General features: G+C 37.3%; 1 protein-coding gene across 7 annotated transcripts in view; it reads left to right on the top strand.

Annotated features, from left to right (window-relative positions):
* LOC121171399 (LIM domain containing preferred translocation partner in lipoma) overlaps positions 1-16,864 on the top strand; it is a 694,421-nt gene that overhangs the window by 508,689 nt on the left and 168,868 nt on the right. For all 7 annotated transcript variants that reach the window (XM_041003127.1, XM_041003129.1, XM_041003128.1 and 4 more), the window contains one exon: positions 9,508-9,634. In XM_041003127.1, the coding sequence (XP_040859061.1) occupies positions 9,508-9,634 (127 nt within the window). The remainder of the gene's footprint in view (positions 1-9,507; positions 9,635-16,864) is intronic.

Below are 16,864 nucleotides of genomic sequence, written 5' to 3'. Positions count from 1 at the left end.
CAAGGAACAGCTCTCCTGTGAATGAGTGCATAGAGGGCTGTGCACTGTGGGAAAGCCTTCCCAAATGGAAAAGAGCCTGCTGCATGATTCCAGGGAACTAAACAAAAATGAATGAAATGGGCCCAGCACAGTAGCCTAGCAGCTTAAGTTCTCTCCTAGCAGCCCCACTTCCCATCCAGCTCCCTGCTTGTAGTCTGGAAAGCAGTCGAGTACAGACCAAAGCCTTGGGACCCTGCACCCCATGTGGGTGACCCGGAAGAGATTCCTGGTTCCTGGCTTTGGGTCAGCACATCTGCAACTGTTGCGGCCACTTGGGAAGTGAGTCCATGGATGGAAGATCTTCCTCTGTGTCTCTCTTCCTCTCTGTATACCTGACTTTCCAATAAAAATAAAATAAACCGTTTTAGAAAGTGAATGAAATGTCTTCTCAGAGGTTATTCTAATATGTCAATGGAGTACAGCAAAGACCAAGACGTAGGACAACCTTGAATAAGTTTGTTCTGCTTTGCAAACTCTTAGGAATCGTGTTGAGAAGAAGCCATCTAGGTGAAATAACATATACTAGTTCTCTAGCTTCCCTTATGTCAATTCTTGTATGTATACAGTTCAAGAATCCTATTAGTAAGAGAAAACAAATGCAGATTTTAGTAATAGCACCATGGAAATAGCTTCTTTTTAGTGTCTTGTGGAGAAAATAGAGCATTTCTCACTTGCGGAGACAACTGCATTCCCCTGTAAGAAGGGCGACCTTGCTACAGAGCTAAGCTCAGTAAAACTTTTAACTAGTTGGCAAGAGACCTCCTGCCTAGTTTCTCTGACCCTGAGGACCTAGGGCTCCCATTTGTTACCTTTCCCATCTACCGCCTACCAGAGTGGATAGCACCGGTTGCTGTTTCTTATCTACCTGGAGCTTATCCCACTAGGAAAGCATAAGAATGGCTGCCGTGCTCTAGATCAGCAAACTTAAGCTGCTTTCATTCCTTATCTTTTGATGTCAAAGGTTAGGTGGTAACAATTTTTAAATCTCAGAGAGCTGGTAAAACATGCCAGTTATAAATCTCCAGATTTATAGTTAAACGTGCACAGATTAACTGCAGAATGTGCTAAAGCAACAATGTGAAGTTCAGGCGTACCTCACTCAAGTACTTGATTAACAGATGGGAAAGTGAAGAGCCAGCATTCTCTGCTGACTTTGCAGATGATTTATAAACGCTCCCCTTTGGTAATTGTAGGTGCAATTTATTTGATGCCTAATGTTTTGCAAAACTTCTTCATAAGAATTGGATATTGTTTCCTGGTTTGTGCATGAGAAAAGCAAGAACAGAAGAACAAATCCCTAGGGAATTCAGATGTCCTGCTGAACATAAAATCAAAATCTCACTCTCCACACATGGGTGTTTTAGGGTTAGTGTGGTACATGGAGATGGAGGGTGTGATGCAGAACCTTGCTCTGTGAGCTATCACCCTCTTTTTTAGTGGGCTCCTGGCCCTTTATTTTGGCTCCTGTCACTCTCCTATTGACTCCACCAGGCTGGATTTAAGCCTCATTCAGTCTGGCAGTGACTGTGAATGTGGCTTAAGAAGGTTGATTTGGAGGCGTCCGTGCAGGTCATGAGAAAAGGATCATATGAAAGGAGAATTTGATACAAAGTCAAGCTTTAGAAAGTTTAAGATGGGGCCCAGCGCGGTGGCACAAGTGGTTAAGGTCCTTGCCTTGCACGCCCGGGATCCCATATGGGCGCCAGTTCTATCCCGGCTGCCTAGCTTCCCATCCAGCTCCCTACCTGTGGCCTGGGAAAGCAGTTGAGGACGGCCCAAAGCTTTGGGACCCTGCACCCGCGTGGGAGACCCGGAAGAGGCTCCTGGCTTCAGATCGGCATGGCATTAGCCATTGTGCTCACTTGGGGAGTGAATCATTGGACGGAAGATCTTCCTCTCTGTCTCTCCTCTCTGTATATCTGCCTTTCCAATAAAATAATAATAATAATAATAAACATAAATCTTTAAAAAAAAGAAGAAGAAAGTTTAAGATGGACTAGGATGGGTTTCAAAGCTAGAATCAAGATTTTGAGCCATAATTTAGAAGTCTGTCTCGTTATACTCTTACCATTCATTCTTTAAGAAAACAGCGCTTAGGAATATAGCCAAGTGCATGATGCTCTATTCCAGTGAGGCAGAGAAACAGGTTCACGTAAGCATTTCTGTTAAAGTCAGTCCCATCGTGTTAGTGTTCTGTGCTCTGTTGCTTTTAACAAATAGAAAAGGTGTCCCCCCAAAACAGCTTTCCCTGGTGATGGCAAGACATTGAGAGTGGAATATGATAATTCAGTGAGAATCAGAAAGTGGGAGCAATCAGAGGAAATTACAAACTGCAGACTTGACACAGCTAAGTGTTGGGGGAGGGGAGGAGAATGAAAGTATTCAAAAATATATTTTCTTCTGGCAGGCTTTCAGCTCTAAAATGGGGCTAATTCTACCTTTTGAAAAGAAGATAACTTCAATGTTTCTTTTTTCAAGAACACATAATTGAAGTTATTTTCCATCCGAGAGAAGGAACCTCTTGTACATCATTACAAATGGACAAGAAGAATGAGCAGCTCTGGTACCCAGAGTGATAGAGTATTCATTATCATGTAATCTTCCTGCATATCTTAGCTTTCCCTGGTTTTACCTGCCTGAGTGCTGCTTTTCTGGTAGTGCAATAAATCCAAGTTGTGTAACACCATGTAAGCAGGATCCTAGTAGCAGATGAGGATGTAAGGGAGGACAATGACCACAGCAAGGTCAGCGTCAGAACAACTCAGGAGACTGATGTAGTGACAGCTGTTGGAATGGGTGGAAAGCCATTTGTAAAACACTAAAAAAAAAAAAAAGCAGCCTTTATATATCCATTTGCCTCTTGCATTTGCAATAGCAGTAAATCAAGGCAGAGTTCTGGGAGTCTTCACTATTTGCATGCCAGTGCAGGCTCTTGATGGTGCTTTTTTTCTTTTTCTCTGTTTAAAAAAGATGATGGATTTTCCACTTCTACCAAAGGGAGGGACAATATTAGGATTAGGTGGTTAACTTTTTATGTTCTAGATTTCATGACCCAAGTATAGTGAAAGTTCAGTAGGCTGTGGAAAGCCTATGAACTGCCCACTGCTTACTCAGATTCAGAACGCTGAGTGAAGTTCTGGATGCTTCAGGGGATGCTGACAAGTGGCCTGTATCCATTAGAAATGGAAATCTCAACAAAAATGCGGTTTCTACTTACCCAGGGCATCATCAGGTTTTATAGACTACATAGTATCCGTGGTATATATATTTGTAATTTCATTCTAACCATGGGTAATAGTAGGCACCCTGTATACCTCAGATGCAAAAAAATGTGAGGCAGTATAATCAAAGGAAGCTTTGAAAATATCACATTGCACATAAAGAAACCAAGGCCCAGGAAATGGAAATGATTTGATCAAAATCTCTGGGCAAGTTAAAGGCAAAATTAAGATTAAAGCTATTCTAAATAGGTAGTATTTCTGTAATTATGGGTTCCTAGGTGGGAATATATAAAATATATAAAACACTTCAAAGACTATGTTTTGTTATATATGCGATTAATGTTGCCTTTAATGTTATTAATGTTATTCTTAATCTCATGAAGTTTAGCTGTACATAAAAAACTCTATCCTTATGTATTTTGTTTGCTACAAGACTAAAACTCATTCTCATTGTTGTACAGTCCTGCTCCTATGGCTGCCAGGGAGCTAGACCCATTTTTGACCATAAATATGGCACTATATTGAGTCTTCCCTTGATGCCAACCACATGAGCCCCAAGTGAGAGAGAAACAATGGCAAGGAAAAACTGGTGGCAGAAGCCATGTTTGTGTATTTTCTAATAACCTTTATTAGAAAAAGAAAAATTCTGACATGTAAACATAAAAATTATCAAGCACTGATATCCCCATGGCCTTTAATCATTAGTGGTTGCGTGTATTTCTTTCTGGTCCCTCCATGGAATCAGAAGCTAGCCAACCAGCCTGGTGAGTGGATGCCTTTCCTCTTGGTGGTAATTCAGGGTGATATTGTCCCTCTTGTAATATCTCCCATGACCATATGTAACTGCAACAGAGAATGAGAGGTGTGGTCAAGCTGTGTGCCCAGAAAGAATAGGAAATAGATTTGGTGGTGCACCAGCGGTCTCTGCCTTATAGAAGTCTTTTTAGATAACAGAGACCCTCTTTAAACATATGAGGTGTTCATTCATCCCTCAGCAATAGCATTATGCCTGGTTGTTTTTAACACATCCTCATGGCCTGTAGGTTTGATGTTTCCCAGTGTTCTTTTATTTGAGAAACATGACTTTAATAAAGGCTGCCCCCCCATCTCCAGTTTGGAATCTCCTAGTGACTTTGTCTTAGCTAAAACAAAATGCTCTCATTGACCACAGGCCATCTCCCCAGCCTAGCAGTCTAATTTCTATTTCTTAGTAGTTTTTCTGATTCATATCTTTTTTCTGTATACTATTCTTAGAATATTTCAGGTATTCTTCTACTCCCTGTCTCTTTCAATTCCCCTTCCTTCACTCTTTGTTCCTTTCCTCTCTCTCTCTTTCTCTCTCTCTTCCTCTCTCTCTCAGTTAGTTTGTCCTGCAAGATCAGACAAAGGTGCCTTCTCTTCCTGGTAGCTTTCTCCAAGTTCAGATCACTGGATTCCTGCCATGGCTTTTTTGCTTACACTTTATTGGGATTCTCTATTTATGTGTTCCTTTCTTTCAATGACTTGTCAGAACTCCAAATAATTTGACTTTATACGTAATTTTTGGCATCGCCAGATCCCTTAGGGAAGACAATGTTAAGAAAAATTTGACAGAGTCCCATGAAATCTAGTACTTGATAACTTACTAATGAATCATATAATGGTCTATTGCCTTTGCAAAGAAATCCAACCTTTTGATGAACACATAAGAAATTAATAGTGCTACTTAGAAGAAGGGTTTTGTAAATTATTATTATTAGTAAAGCTTGAAGGCTTTGTATTTGTTTCGTAGTTTTTTGTTTTACTGTTTAGCAGTAAGCTTGTACTCTTAAAAGAGACAATGGATTCAGTAGAATAAAATCCATCAATGGACCTTGATGGGCTTAGAGGAATGCTGGTGGAACCCTAAAAACCCTGTAATGTAGCAAAAGTACACCAAACTCAGCATTCCCTGGTTTCAGTAAGATTCTGCCTTCTTTCAACAGTGATGCTTCATTCATTTTTGCTTGCTTACTTTCTTGAACTTCAGTGTCTTCACTCTTGCATGTCCTGCAGGGCTGTTTAGTAAATATTTCCCAATTACATGCCAGTAAAGTTTGGAAAGTGTGATGCAAGTTTGAGGAATGTTTTGCCACAGTGAATGTGCTGTTATGTATGCAACACTTTTGCTTTTAAATAAAAAGCAAAATAATATAAATCCAATGCTTCCCCTCATTTTTTCAAATTTGTTTTATTACCCATCTACTGTGCTAGAAGGTGTTTATTAAAAATTAATTGGGCATGCTTGTTAATTTTTGTTACAATATACCGAGTCCTAAGTTTAAGTAGGAGATATAAATTAATAGGGGTTATCTCTCTTTTTAGCAGCAATAAAACTACAGAACAGTGAGACAAATTCCTTTCCTATCCTCACTGGTGTAATTCTCCTTATAACTAAGGGTTCAGGATTCACATGTATTACAAAAGTGCTAAGTACTGGACACTGGGGATGAAAGTAGTGGCAGGAATATTATAACCAAATAAAGACACATTGATGATCTCTTAGGGCCTTTTCCTTCTAAGGAATACAAGGAGTCCATGTGTAGCATCTTATAAAATGTAAGATGTAAAAGAAAGCAAGATCTTCTAAACTTATTATTTCAGAGAGCCAATAGAAACTGGTGAGAGAATAAAAGTAATGATACTATTGTTCTTAAAATTAAAAAATACTGAAAATGATGATAATTTAAAATTAAATTTCTGTTTCAAATGTGAATGCTAACTGTTAAATCTGATCTTCTGGCTTAAGTTTATGGAGGAAAGACTGGGCCTCCTTGCTACGTGTATATACAATAAAAGTCCAAGAAGGATTAGCTTTAAATAATGATAAATTGTGTCCATTCCCTAAAGATTCACTCTAAGATAGGACGGAAGAGTTATCAGGCTTTCATTAACAGTAGACCACTTAATTAAAAGAAGCTGATATAATTATTATTAAACATTATTTATACATTACCAGCATTTTCTGTATAGGAAATAATGGCAAAACAAATGCATAGAATTTGTAGTCAGGTCAAACTCCCCTTCCTTACCAACCTGGCAGAAAGGTGTAGAATACTTTTCTATTTTGTTACCTGAACTGGGATTATCCCTTCCCACAGAGGTAGGTGGAGGGTTTGCAAGAAACCCATTTTATTGGTATGAAATACTGAAATTCTGTAAAGCATATGAAGTAGATTAATTCTGACAAAGAGCAGCAGATACATAGGCAACCCGTAGTACAGAACAAAATCTGAAGTTTGCATGAACTTACCTAAAGACACCCACTTGGTGTCATCATTAAATTTCTGCCTCCAGTCACAATACAATCCCTCTTGTATTTCTGCTGTGAATATATTATGATGAACACCCCTATGTTATTCCAGTCTCATAACTCTCTTCCTCTATCTTCTAACCTATACTCCAGAAAGAATTTTCTGCGATTTGCTAGATAATGCACCTGGCAAAGATACCTAGCATTGTTTCTAGCATGTTGTTGTTCTTAAGAACATTCAGTCATGTTTCTTGGTGGCACGTGAGCTTCTTGAAACTGCATATACATTTTCCCTTTTTTGTTGATGCCATTTCTACCAAAAATTGAATTAGATAGATCATCAGCGTCTTTGTTGTCCATGGCTTCATCCAAGGCCTAGGAACCCTAGCTCATAAAACACTCTAGACATCCAGTTGGGCCACTCGGTGATTAGCTCACCCTTCCAAACTTACACATTGAGCCAGTTGTGTTCCCATCACAATCACCAGCACAGAACTGTTGAGCTGTGACTGTTCCTCAGAGGTTCTCATCTGACTTGCGTTGGAAGCCTACTCCAGGACTTCTGTAGTATCCAGCGCATCTCTGTCACCCAAAGTAGTCGTGTTAAGACATTCTGTGGTGAAGTAAAGAATTATGACTTTATAAATGCCCCCTAGGATTCTGCAGGCCAGAAAAAGCTCCCCCCTTAATGCTTCAGCATTTATCCTTTTAGTCATTTCTCTTTGTAAATAAGTACACTATACCTGCTTTACAAAAATGAGGCAATCATTTAGGATTAATTCTATAGCTGGATTTATTGACTTATTAACATCTATTGATCCTCTTTGCACATTTCTACAGGGAGATTGACAATATGACTGTCAATTGTTGCGTCACTTGATCTCACTGATGTATAGGAGCACATTTTTTAGTCCCATTTCTCTCAAATATGACCACTATAAATAGCTGTCATCAAATGATTTTATGTGTATTTGTGAAAAATGTTTCCTAGAATTGCTAGCGATGTACAATTTAAAGTTTAATAATATCAGCCAATCACTTGTCTAGTGTTTGCATTCATGCACATGAACACCAATATATCATTTTTAATAAGTTATCATCTATAAATGTTTCTTACCCTGATCAGACTCTTGTCCTCCCAAAGGCAAAGATGTCTGTTTTGTCTGCTTACACAAGTAATACGAAATTCCCATTGTGAGAATGAGTGAATAAGCTAATAAACTAGAAATTAAATAATGGCCCCTTTAACTCTCACAACAGCCCTGAATGTCAGATATAGGCTATAGTTCAGAGGATTCTCTAAATTTATATTTTAAAATGTCTTCAATAAATAACTGGATCTATGATTGTACCTTGCTGTGATTTTACCAAAACTAACCCTACACTGGTCTTTTTGAGTCTCAGATTTCATATTTCACAGTCAAGAAATTGACATCATAATTCTCAGATCCAGTGTATAGTTTTATTTCTTACCTTTATCATCAGACACAGCCCACAGATCATTTACTGCTTTTCCTTCCCCAGTCTATATCTTTCAACAATGAAATAAAATTCAAGAGTAATGTTAATGAGAAGCATAAATGATGCTCAGTCTTTCAGTCTTCTACATAGCTGTACTCCAAAGTTCTGTACATTTTAGAACAATGCAAAATTATTATACAGAAAAGGCCAATAGGTTCTAACTGGCCAAAATGTATATAAAAGACATTTACTGCGTAAGACCTCATCCATGTGATTAATATCCATCTTGTACTTGTTGAGATAAATATTTTGCAACAAAAGCAACATATGTATAGGGATGTTTTAACAAGATTTTCATATTTGACAACTCATTTAGCAGGGTGAAATTAATGGGAAAATGAATATGCAGTTGTTGGGTTTGTTTGACTCATGTACACTATTCTGACACAAGAAACTCTTAGCCAATTATTTCAAGAATGCATAACCATCAAGGTCAAATCATCCCCTGTTGATATCTGTGCCCATTGGCCATTGTGGATATCATCATTTCTAAGCTTTTAATAATTGTGTCTTTTTTATAACACTTTGATTATGTATGTTGTAACAGGATATTAGAAATAGTCAAAGTCACAGTGTTGACAAAGGGAAATATGACAAATTCTCTTAAATAACAACTTAAATAACACAAAATTAATTTTTCACCTAACAACTGATGTTTTTTCCATTTTCTATGCATTTATATCATTGGTTGATTATCTTAAGTGTTCTCTCATCTGACCTTTGATTCTCTTACATTGCTATTCTTTGGTTCACCCACCAGCCTAGTACCAATGGCACTGACTAACCATCCTGTTCAATATCTGACTGTTAACAGTGCTGAGGGGAAAAGAATTACTCAACTTCCTTCACTGGAACAAAAGGCCCTTCATTTTCTGGGCCCCTGCTCTTGATAAGATTTATCTCGCTTTCTACCTCAAGCTTTATATGTGGTCCAGAAAAACACAAGTGTCAGGAGTTCTTGATGCTTCCTTTCTGTAATCTAAACATGAGAAACAACCCCATCGTCCGTATTCTTCAACTGGAAAAAGTTCTGATCCGCACTGTTGCCTCTTCTCAGGAAATCTTTCTCTCAGGATGCATGAAAAAGTCTCCATCAACACTTTGCTTGTGCGCTTTCTATAACTATTTTTCTCATTAACCATTTATATATGTATATCTCCCAGTTGACTATAAGGTTCATGAAAAGGAAAGGATGAATTCATCGTTCTTTTATTAAAAAAATAAATATGCAACTAGTTTGTAATGACTTCTTAGTATTTGTTGAGCAAAATGGAGTACTAATGCTGTAATCATCTGCTAGGCAAATGAACAGAGTGATGTGTCCTAAAACTCAGGTCTCCTAACAGCAAAAGTCCAATCATTTTTACAATCCATTGTGAACATGACTTGTTCTGGCTGATTGCTCTGGTTGTTAGATGATTGCACTTATTTAACAACATCCTTTCTGTCTTTCAGGGAGGACACTCAGTTTCAATGGGGCCTGCATCTGCCCCCACTTCATTTCGTCCTGAGGATGAGCTTGAGCACCTGACCAAGAAGATGCTGTATGACATGGACAATCCGCCTTCCGAGGAATACTTTGGTGAGTGGAATCTAGAGCAGACTTCTGACGGAAGTCGGTTTCCCTAACTCAGCCATGAGGAGCATTATCAACTCCACTAGTGAACAATGAGCGTTCATATGTGTGGGAGTTGAAGTGCATGCACGTGCAATGGGAATGGCATTGCTAGACTGTCATGAACCTGATATGTGCTTACCTATGATGAAATAGCAGTGGTCCTCAGCATTTGCTGAGATACAAATTTGATTTCAGGGTATTTAGCAACACATTCGCTTCCTATTATATAGAAATTGGGTTTCTGCGTACATGGATTTAATGATTGCACGAAATGTGGAACTGAGTATTGTATAAACTATAACTTTTTCCCTGATCCCAAGGAAGGAAGTGTCTTTAGATTTGCCTGTCTCCAAACTGAATTACTGTGGATAGTTTACCTGTGCAGTCCACTAATGTGTTTCTAAATCTTCATATGAAAATCATGACACACTGCACTGTGGACTCAAAAGCCTGTCCTCAGGGGGATTGCAATTATATAGAAAAAATGAGATAAGCACAGAATTAGTTATTTATCTACCTGGAAAGTGACGTGAGATGTAAGAGTGTACCAAATTTTAGAAGTTTTCTTTTTAGTTTTTTTTTTAAGAGAACTCTATGTCGTTTCCCATAATGACTATACTGATTTCCATTCCCATCAAAGTATATAAGAATTCCCTTTTCTTTATGCATTTGCCAGTATGTTTCATGTTCTGCCTTTTTGATAAGAGCCATTCTAACAGGGGTGAGGTGATATCTCATTGTGGTTTTGATTTGCATTTCCCTGACAGCTAGTGAAATTTAGCATTTTTTTCTAGCCATTTCTGTTTCCTCTTTTGAGAACTGTCTAGTCGGGTCCCTTGACTACTTCTTAACTGGATTAATTGTTTTTGTTGTTATTGAGCTTGTCAGGTTCCTGATATATTCTTGACAATAATCCTTTATTGAATAAGTAGCTTGCCACATATTCTCCTCTTCTGTCAGAAGCCTCTATATTTTGCTTCTGAGTTGGATATAGTGCCAATTATTTTGCTTTTGTTAAGTGTGCTTTTCAGGTTTTAGCAAAAACAAACAAACAACAAACAAACAAAATAAACCTCTGCGTATACCAACTTCTTGAGGTGTTTCTCTTGAAGTGTTTCTCCTATGTTTCCATACAGAAAATTTAGTTGCAAGTCTTCAATTTAAGTTTTTGATGCATCATGAGTTCATTTTTGAATAGGGTGAAAGGTAGGAATCTAGTTACTAATGAATATCCAGTTTTGTCTACAGTATTTCACAGAATCCTTCTTCTAATGTATGTTCTTGGCATCTATGTCAAAAAACAGTTAGGTCTATATACTGTAAAATTGGACATTTGTTTTAAAACTATAAATAGAACTACCATATTGACCCAGCAATACCACTAATGGATATATGTTCAACAAATCATGACATTATTGTATCTAAGAGAAATCATTCTATCATGATTTTTGCATCATCATTTACAGAGAAGATAGGAAATAAAGGTATCCATCATCAGATTGATTCAAGATGAAAATGTGGTTACATATACGATGGAGTACTCTCCCACAGGAAAAACTAGAATGAAATCCTGTCATTTGTAACAAAATAAGTGAAATTGAAGGACGTCATGTTAAGTGAATAAAGACAAATACCACATGTTCTGCTTTACTAAAAATAAAGCAACTCAGGCTGAACAGAGAAGGTAATTGTAAGATTGGCATGAGGATGGAAACAATTTGAATACTGGGTAACAAATCAAAATTAGATACAAAGAATAAATTTGTAGCGTCACACTCACACTGTAAAGAATAGCACACAATAATTTTGTTGCTATTGTACCAACAAATGGAAGAAAAAAGCTCAAAGCTTCCAATAATAAAATAACATCAAAAAATGAGAAGTGCTGACCACTCTTTTTTGGTCAGAATACATTGGCCATGTGTGTATTTGAGTATCACATTTTAGGCCATAAATCTTTGTAGTGGCTGAAAATTTTTAAGGTTATCAGCATCATCAGGAATTGCTTTATGAGATTTATTTAATATAAACTATTTAAACTTTGTTATTCAAATATTTCATGGTAAAAACGGATTCCTGCCCGCAACCTGTTGGAGACTAGAACTGTAATGACGGTAACTAAGGGCTCTGTTCTAAAGCCACACAATATAAAAAGTGGAAAGTATTAGGATGTAAAAACACAGCACTCATTTTGAACGCGGATTGCCATGTATTTTTACTGAAAATATCTGCCTGGACTAAAAAAGTCTGATTCTGTTCCTTTCTCTGCCCCTTGTTGTCTGTGCAGTATCAGCAAGTCCTTCATCTGCCCAGACCCATTTCCCATCTTAATCCATAAGGGCTGAGGAGCAGTTATTTTTTTTTTCTGACATTTCTTTCAACACTAGTATGTTCAGTGTAAAAACAGTGTTAATCTAAAGATATATAACAGTCAAGGTATAATAAGCTGGTAGTCATCATCACAAGTACTTGAAGCAGAGTAAAGCAAAATAAGTAACTCACCAAGGTCTATACTGAAATTAAAACATATCAGAATTGCATCATTAAGTCTAGGAAATTTTTTCCATAGCAAAAATTTAAAAATGTAAATAATGAAGGCTCTACCAGGTTTTGTTAAATGAAAAGCTAATCTAATTTACTAAATATATTTTCTGCTATATGATAGCAGCTAAATACAGCAATAAGGAAAATTCAATTCAGATAGTAATTGTGTTAATGAATAAACATTGTGAACAAAGAGGGAAACAACTATAAATTATCTTTTCCTTTAAGTATTGTCCTCTCTACTATGTACAAGCATAGGAAATGTGAGCAAATATCTTATTCTCTATTCTTTTTTAAGATTTATTTGTTTGTTTATTATTAGAAAGTCTGATTGACAGAGAGAAGGAGAGACAGAGAAAAAGATCTTCCATCCAGTGGTTCACTCTCCTAGTGGCCACAATGGCCAGAGCTGAACCAATCCAAAGCCAGGAGCTTCTTTTGGGTCTCACGCACATGTGCAGGGTCCAAAGACTTTGGGTCATCCTCCACTGCTTTCCAGGCCATGGGCAGGGAGCTGCATGGGAAGTGGAGCAGCTGGGATCCTGATGCATTCAAGGTGAGAACTATAGCCATTGGACTATGGTGCATGGCCCCTCTATATCTTCTTTTAAAATCTATAATTATGGAGGGGGATGTAAAACCTATACTCTTACTGAGTAAAATACATACAGAGAGCACTCAAACACATACTGGTATTAGGCTCATACTCAGTAATCAGAGTTGTCCAATGCTCTTGGGGCTTTCATTTGATTTAAGAATATAAGATATGCCCATTAAAAATTAATTAATGAATCTTAAACTTCAGTTCCTAGCCACAGTAGGGCATATGTCACCCAGGGGCAAATAATTGTTAACAAGTGAAGATTACTAACCATGAAAGAGAAGGCAGAAAAATGGCTTATATTAAGTCATCTCTGTACATCAGTATTTTATGTCCATTGTCAGAAATTAACCAGTTCATCCTTCTAGGAAAACAGAGTGTATAAAATAGACATTATCGTCATCTCCAAGTCAGGAAGTGAAGGTACAGAATTATTAAGTAAATTGCCCAGTAACAATAGCTTGGTGAGCTGGATTAGAAACCAGTATCTAAGTGTGTACATTTGGACATTACACTTCAGGAGTTAGTGAGAGTTAGTCAGGCTGTATATTTAGGAGAATGTTTGTGGAGACTGGTTTTGAGAAATTAGAAAATAAAGGATAGGTATTCTTTTATGCAAAAAAAAACTGAGAGTAAAGTACAAGTTAGTGCCAGGATTATTCCAGGAGAAATTTTTTTTCCTGTGGGAAATTTCCAAGTTTCTATTATGTCATGGATTTTCTATTAGATGGTCCTTAAGAAAGACATGGATCTAATTGTCAAATGTCATTTTAGTCTATTGGGGATATGTACCCAGTTGCAATGTTTTATCATACATAGGACAGAATGTGACATGTTACCAAATCAAAGTTCAGCCAAATGCTCATTGTGAATCTAGAAAAATAGAGCACATCCAGAAACAGGAATATAAATATTTGAGGAAGCCTTCGTCTTTGAGCAGGTCTTTCAGATTGTCCTAATGGAGACTTGAAATCAGAACGCAGTAGAAAGCTGTGGTCATTGCTAATGAAGAGAATGTCGACATACAAAGGCATAAAAATATAGAGTGAAACATCTATGTGATCAATAGCATGTTTCAAGATCGGCTGGTGAAACTGATTGTGCCTAAATTGGAGAAAACTTTTAAACTCTGGCTAAAGGATATAGTCTTCTTTTTGCGTGTGTGTGTGTATTATCATGAAATTTTTTAAAATTTCATTTTATGACACAGTTTCATAGGCTCTGGAATTCCCCCAACCTCTCCCCATACCCTCCCCCCCGTGTTGGAATCCTCCAATAGTTTCAGTAGTGCAGTTCAAGTCCAGTCATGATTCTTTCATTGCAAACATGTACCATGCATAGAGTCCTGCCTCTTATTGTCCAGATAAATTCAATGAAGTAGTCACAGGATGTGACTAAGAACTTGTATTTTCTAACATATTGGTCATACAATACCATGTCAATTAACTCCATAGTGTTGTAAATTGTTGTTGATGTCATGTCATGGCCTTTCATTGGACTGGATGATATTCTGCCAGCTCTACTTTCAGACCAGTGAGGATCTCCCTGAGAAACTGTTGAATTAATCTTCTATAATGAATCTACACATTGGGATGATATGTAACAGGCATTGTTCTGCGGGTAATGGTAAGGACCATCAGCTTCAGAACCAAATGCCTTGATCTGAAGGCTGATTATACCTCTTCCTGCCATTCAAATCAAGAGGCAAAGGGCCTAACAAACTGTTTGATTTGTTCAACATTTCCCAAGCATCTTTGGGTCTGCATCATGCTGGAGAGCAGGGACATCAGATGCACAGGCTGTGCGCTCACAATACTCACAGTTTTCCAGGGAAGGACAGGAGAGGCACATGGGTAAAAAAAACTTTCATTGCAACTAACAACTCTGTGTACAATTAGATCAGGGCACTATGTTGACTTGGGAGAAACAGGTGTAAGTCTACCTAAAGATAACACAAAGATTACACGAAGTTTGTGCACGTCCACATTGCCTGACCAAGAAGTTTAAGTCTTCTCTTGCAGTCTACCACAACTTTTCTCTGGCTCTCTCCTTGTCTCTCGCTCTTTCTCTCCCCTCTTCCACCCTTCTCTCTCCATCTCTTCTTTCTTCCCTCCTTCTCTCTCCCTCTGTCTCTTTCCTTCGCTCCCTTTGCCTCTCCCTCTCTCTGTGTCTGAACACTACACTGGCCCCAGCTAAAACCCTTAACGTACTTTCTTCCTCCATCATTTTTTATTTGTTCAGTGCTGAAAATTTTCACTGCAACTGTAGCTGATTTTGCTGAATATAATTAAGGGCTTTCATAACAGATCTCCTGCTGGACCACATGCTGTACCAGAGAGTGAAAAGGCATAGAATGTGGATAAATGGTGACATTTATTGCTATGGTTATCTTGCTTCCTTTTCATATTGTACCTCTAGTTTCACTTAGTTAAAACAGATTAAGGATAAATTGTTGTTGTTTATGGTGTTTTGATCACATCTAGCATTTTAATTATATTCAAACAATTATTATAATTATGGTATGGGTGGTGTCAGTGAACTGATATGTTGTAATTGATGTAATCCTGAATGTATGCCAATATCACTGTAAATCTACCCAAAATACCTAATTCCAGTGTAACCATTAGAAAAACCGAAAAACCAGGTAATGGGACACCCTAAGACAACTTTCCAATGTTCTTCAACATTCTCAATGGAATAAAAACTATTTTAACTTAAAGGAGACTACAGAGACATACCAGTCTAAAGCAAGACATGAATCTATATTGAGTTCTGAAAAAAAAATATTTCTAAATATCTGGGACAAAAATTTTAGTATATACTGTATAGAAGATACTATCAATTTCACTGGGCATGCATTTATGGTTATTTAGGGCAATATCTGTTTTTATGTAGCTATATGTAAATGTATATTATAAAGTATGATTGTGTCTATGAAGCACATTAAAATGGTGACACATGACAGCTGGGTTGTTGATAGGTAGATCTATAGACAGAAACCTAGATGTATATAAATATAGAAACATGTTTCAGGAAAAACTCACTTTAGTCTACAACAGCTAGATATATTATAACTGTACAGCTACAATAAGTCTTCCTCAAGAATGCATTAAAGCACATCACAAATGAATCATTACAAAAAAGGCTGAGTCTTTGCATTTTTGAAATTTCCTTGTTGTTTAATCTGTTTCCTTTTTTTCTTTTTTTAAGACACAGCACCACTTACCAATGTTGGTGAGGTGAGGACAATTTTTATGGTATTGAAAAAAAAAATGAAATGGAATGGAAGCACTACAGTTTTAAAAGACCCTGTAGCAGTTACAGTATGATTGGTAAAACTGGCAATGTCTCCATTTTTTAAAAGAAGCAACAAGTGGTATAGACAGGCTCAATGGATTGTATAAGGTCCTATGGTTAGTAATTTCAGTATTTGGACCCACTTTTCTGGTTTCAGATCCATTTTGGTTCATTGCCATTAGAGAGATGCATGTGCTGTTTCTGCAGATTGTCAGTGATTGTTCTTATGTCATCTTTACTTTCACTTGACAGATACAAGAACAACTTCTGTACAAGGCCACATGTTTTGTAGTCTGGATTTCAGTATTATTGACAATGTATTTTGGTTATCATTAAAACTCTGAATTAGCTGATGGAACTGTACGTAAACATGTTTCCTTTCTTCAGTTACATACTGTGGGAAGATAAGTTGTCTATTGCCTCCATATCCACTGTGTGAGGTAACTGTGCCTATTATTTTGACCATGAATAAAGGCAAATTATGGATAGCCACAATTACTTTTGCTTTCTCAAGTTCTCCATTGCTTTTTAAAAATTACAAGTTGAAAGCCTCTGCTTTCCCACAGGTAGGTATATAAAATGATTTTTCCTGGGGGGGGTGGGGAAATGGTGGTTTTAGTGTAACCACACCTTAATGGACCCTGCTCAACTTCATTAAATATTCTTACTGTTATATTGCAGGATGAATCACAATGTAGCAGTTGAATAAGCGTATATCTTAGAATGCAATATAAGTTCACTATTCTGTGTAT

This window comes from Ochotona curzoniae, unplaced genomic scaffold (assembly GCF_017591425.1).
Source record: "Ochotona curzoniae isolate NIBS_2020 unplaced genomic scaffold, NIBS_Ocur_1.0 scaffold_2587, whole genome shotgun sequence".
In the NCBI taxonomy this organism is placed as follows: Eukaryota; Metazoa; Chordata; class Mammalia; order Lagomorpha; family Ochotonidae; genus Ochotona; species Ochotona curzoniae.
The sequence above is the reverse complement of the archived record's forward strand: the minus strand, read 5'-3'. Positions and strand labels throughout refer to the sequence as shown.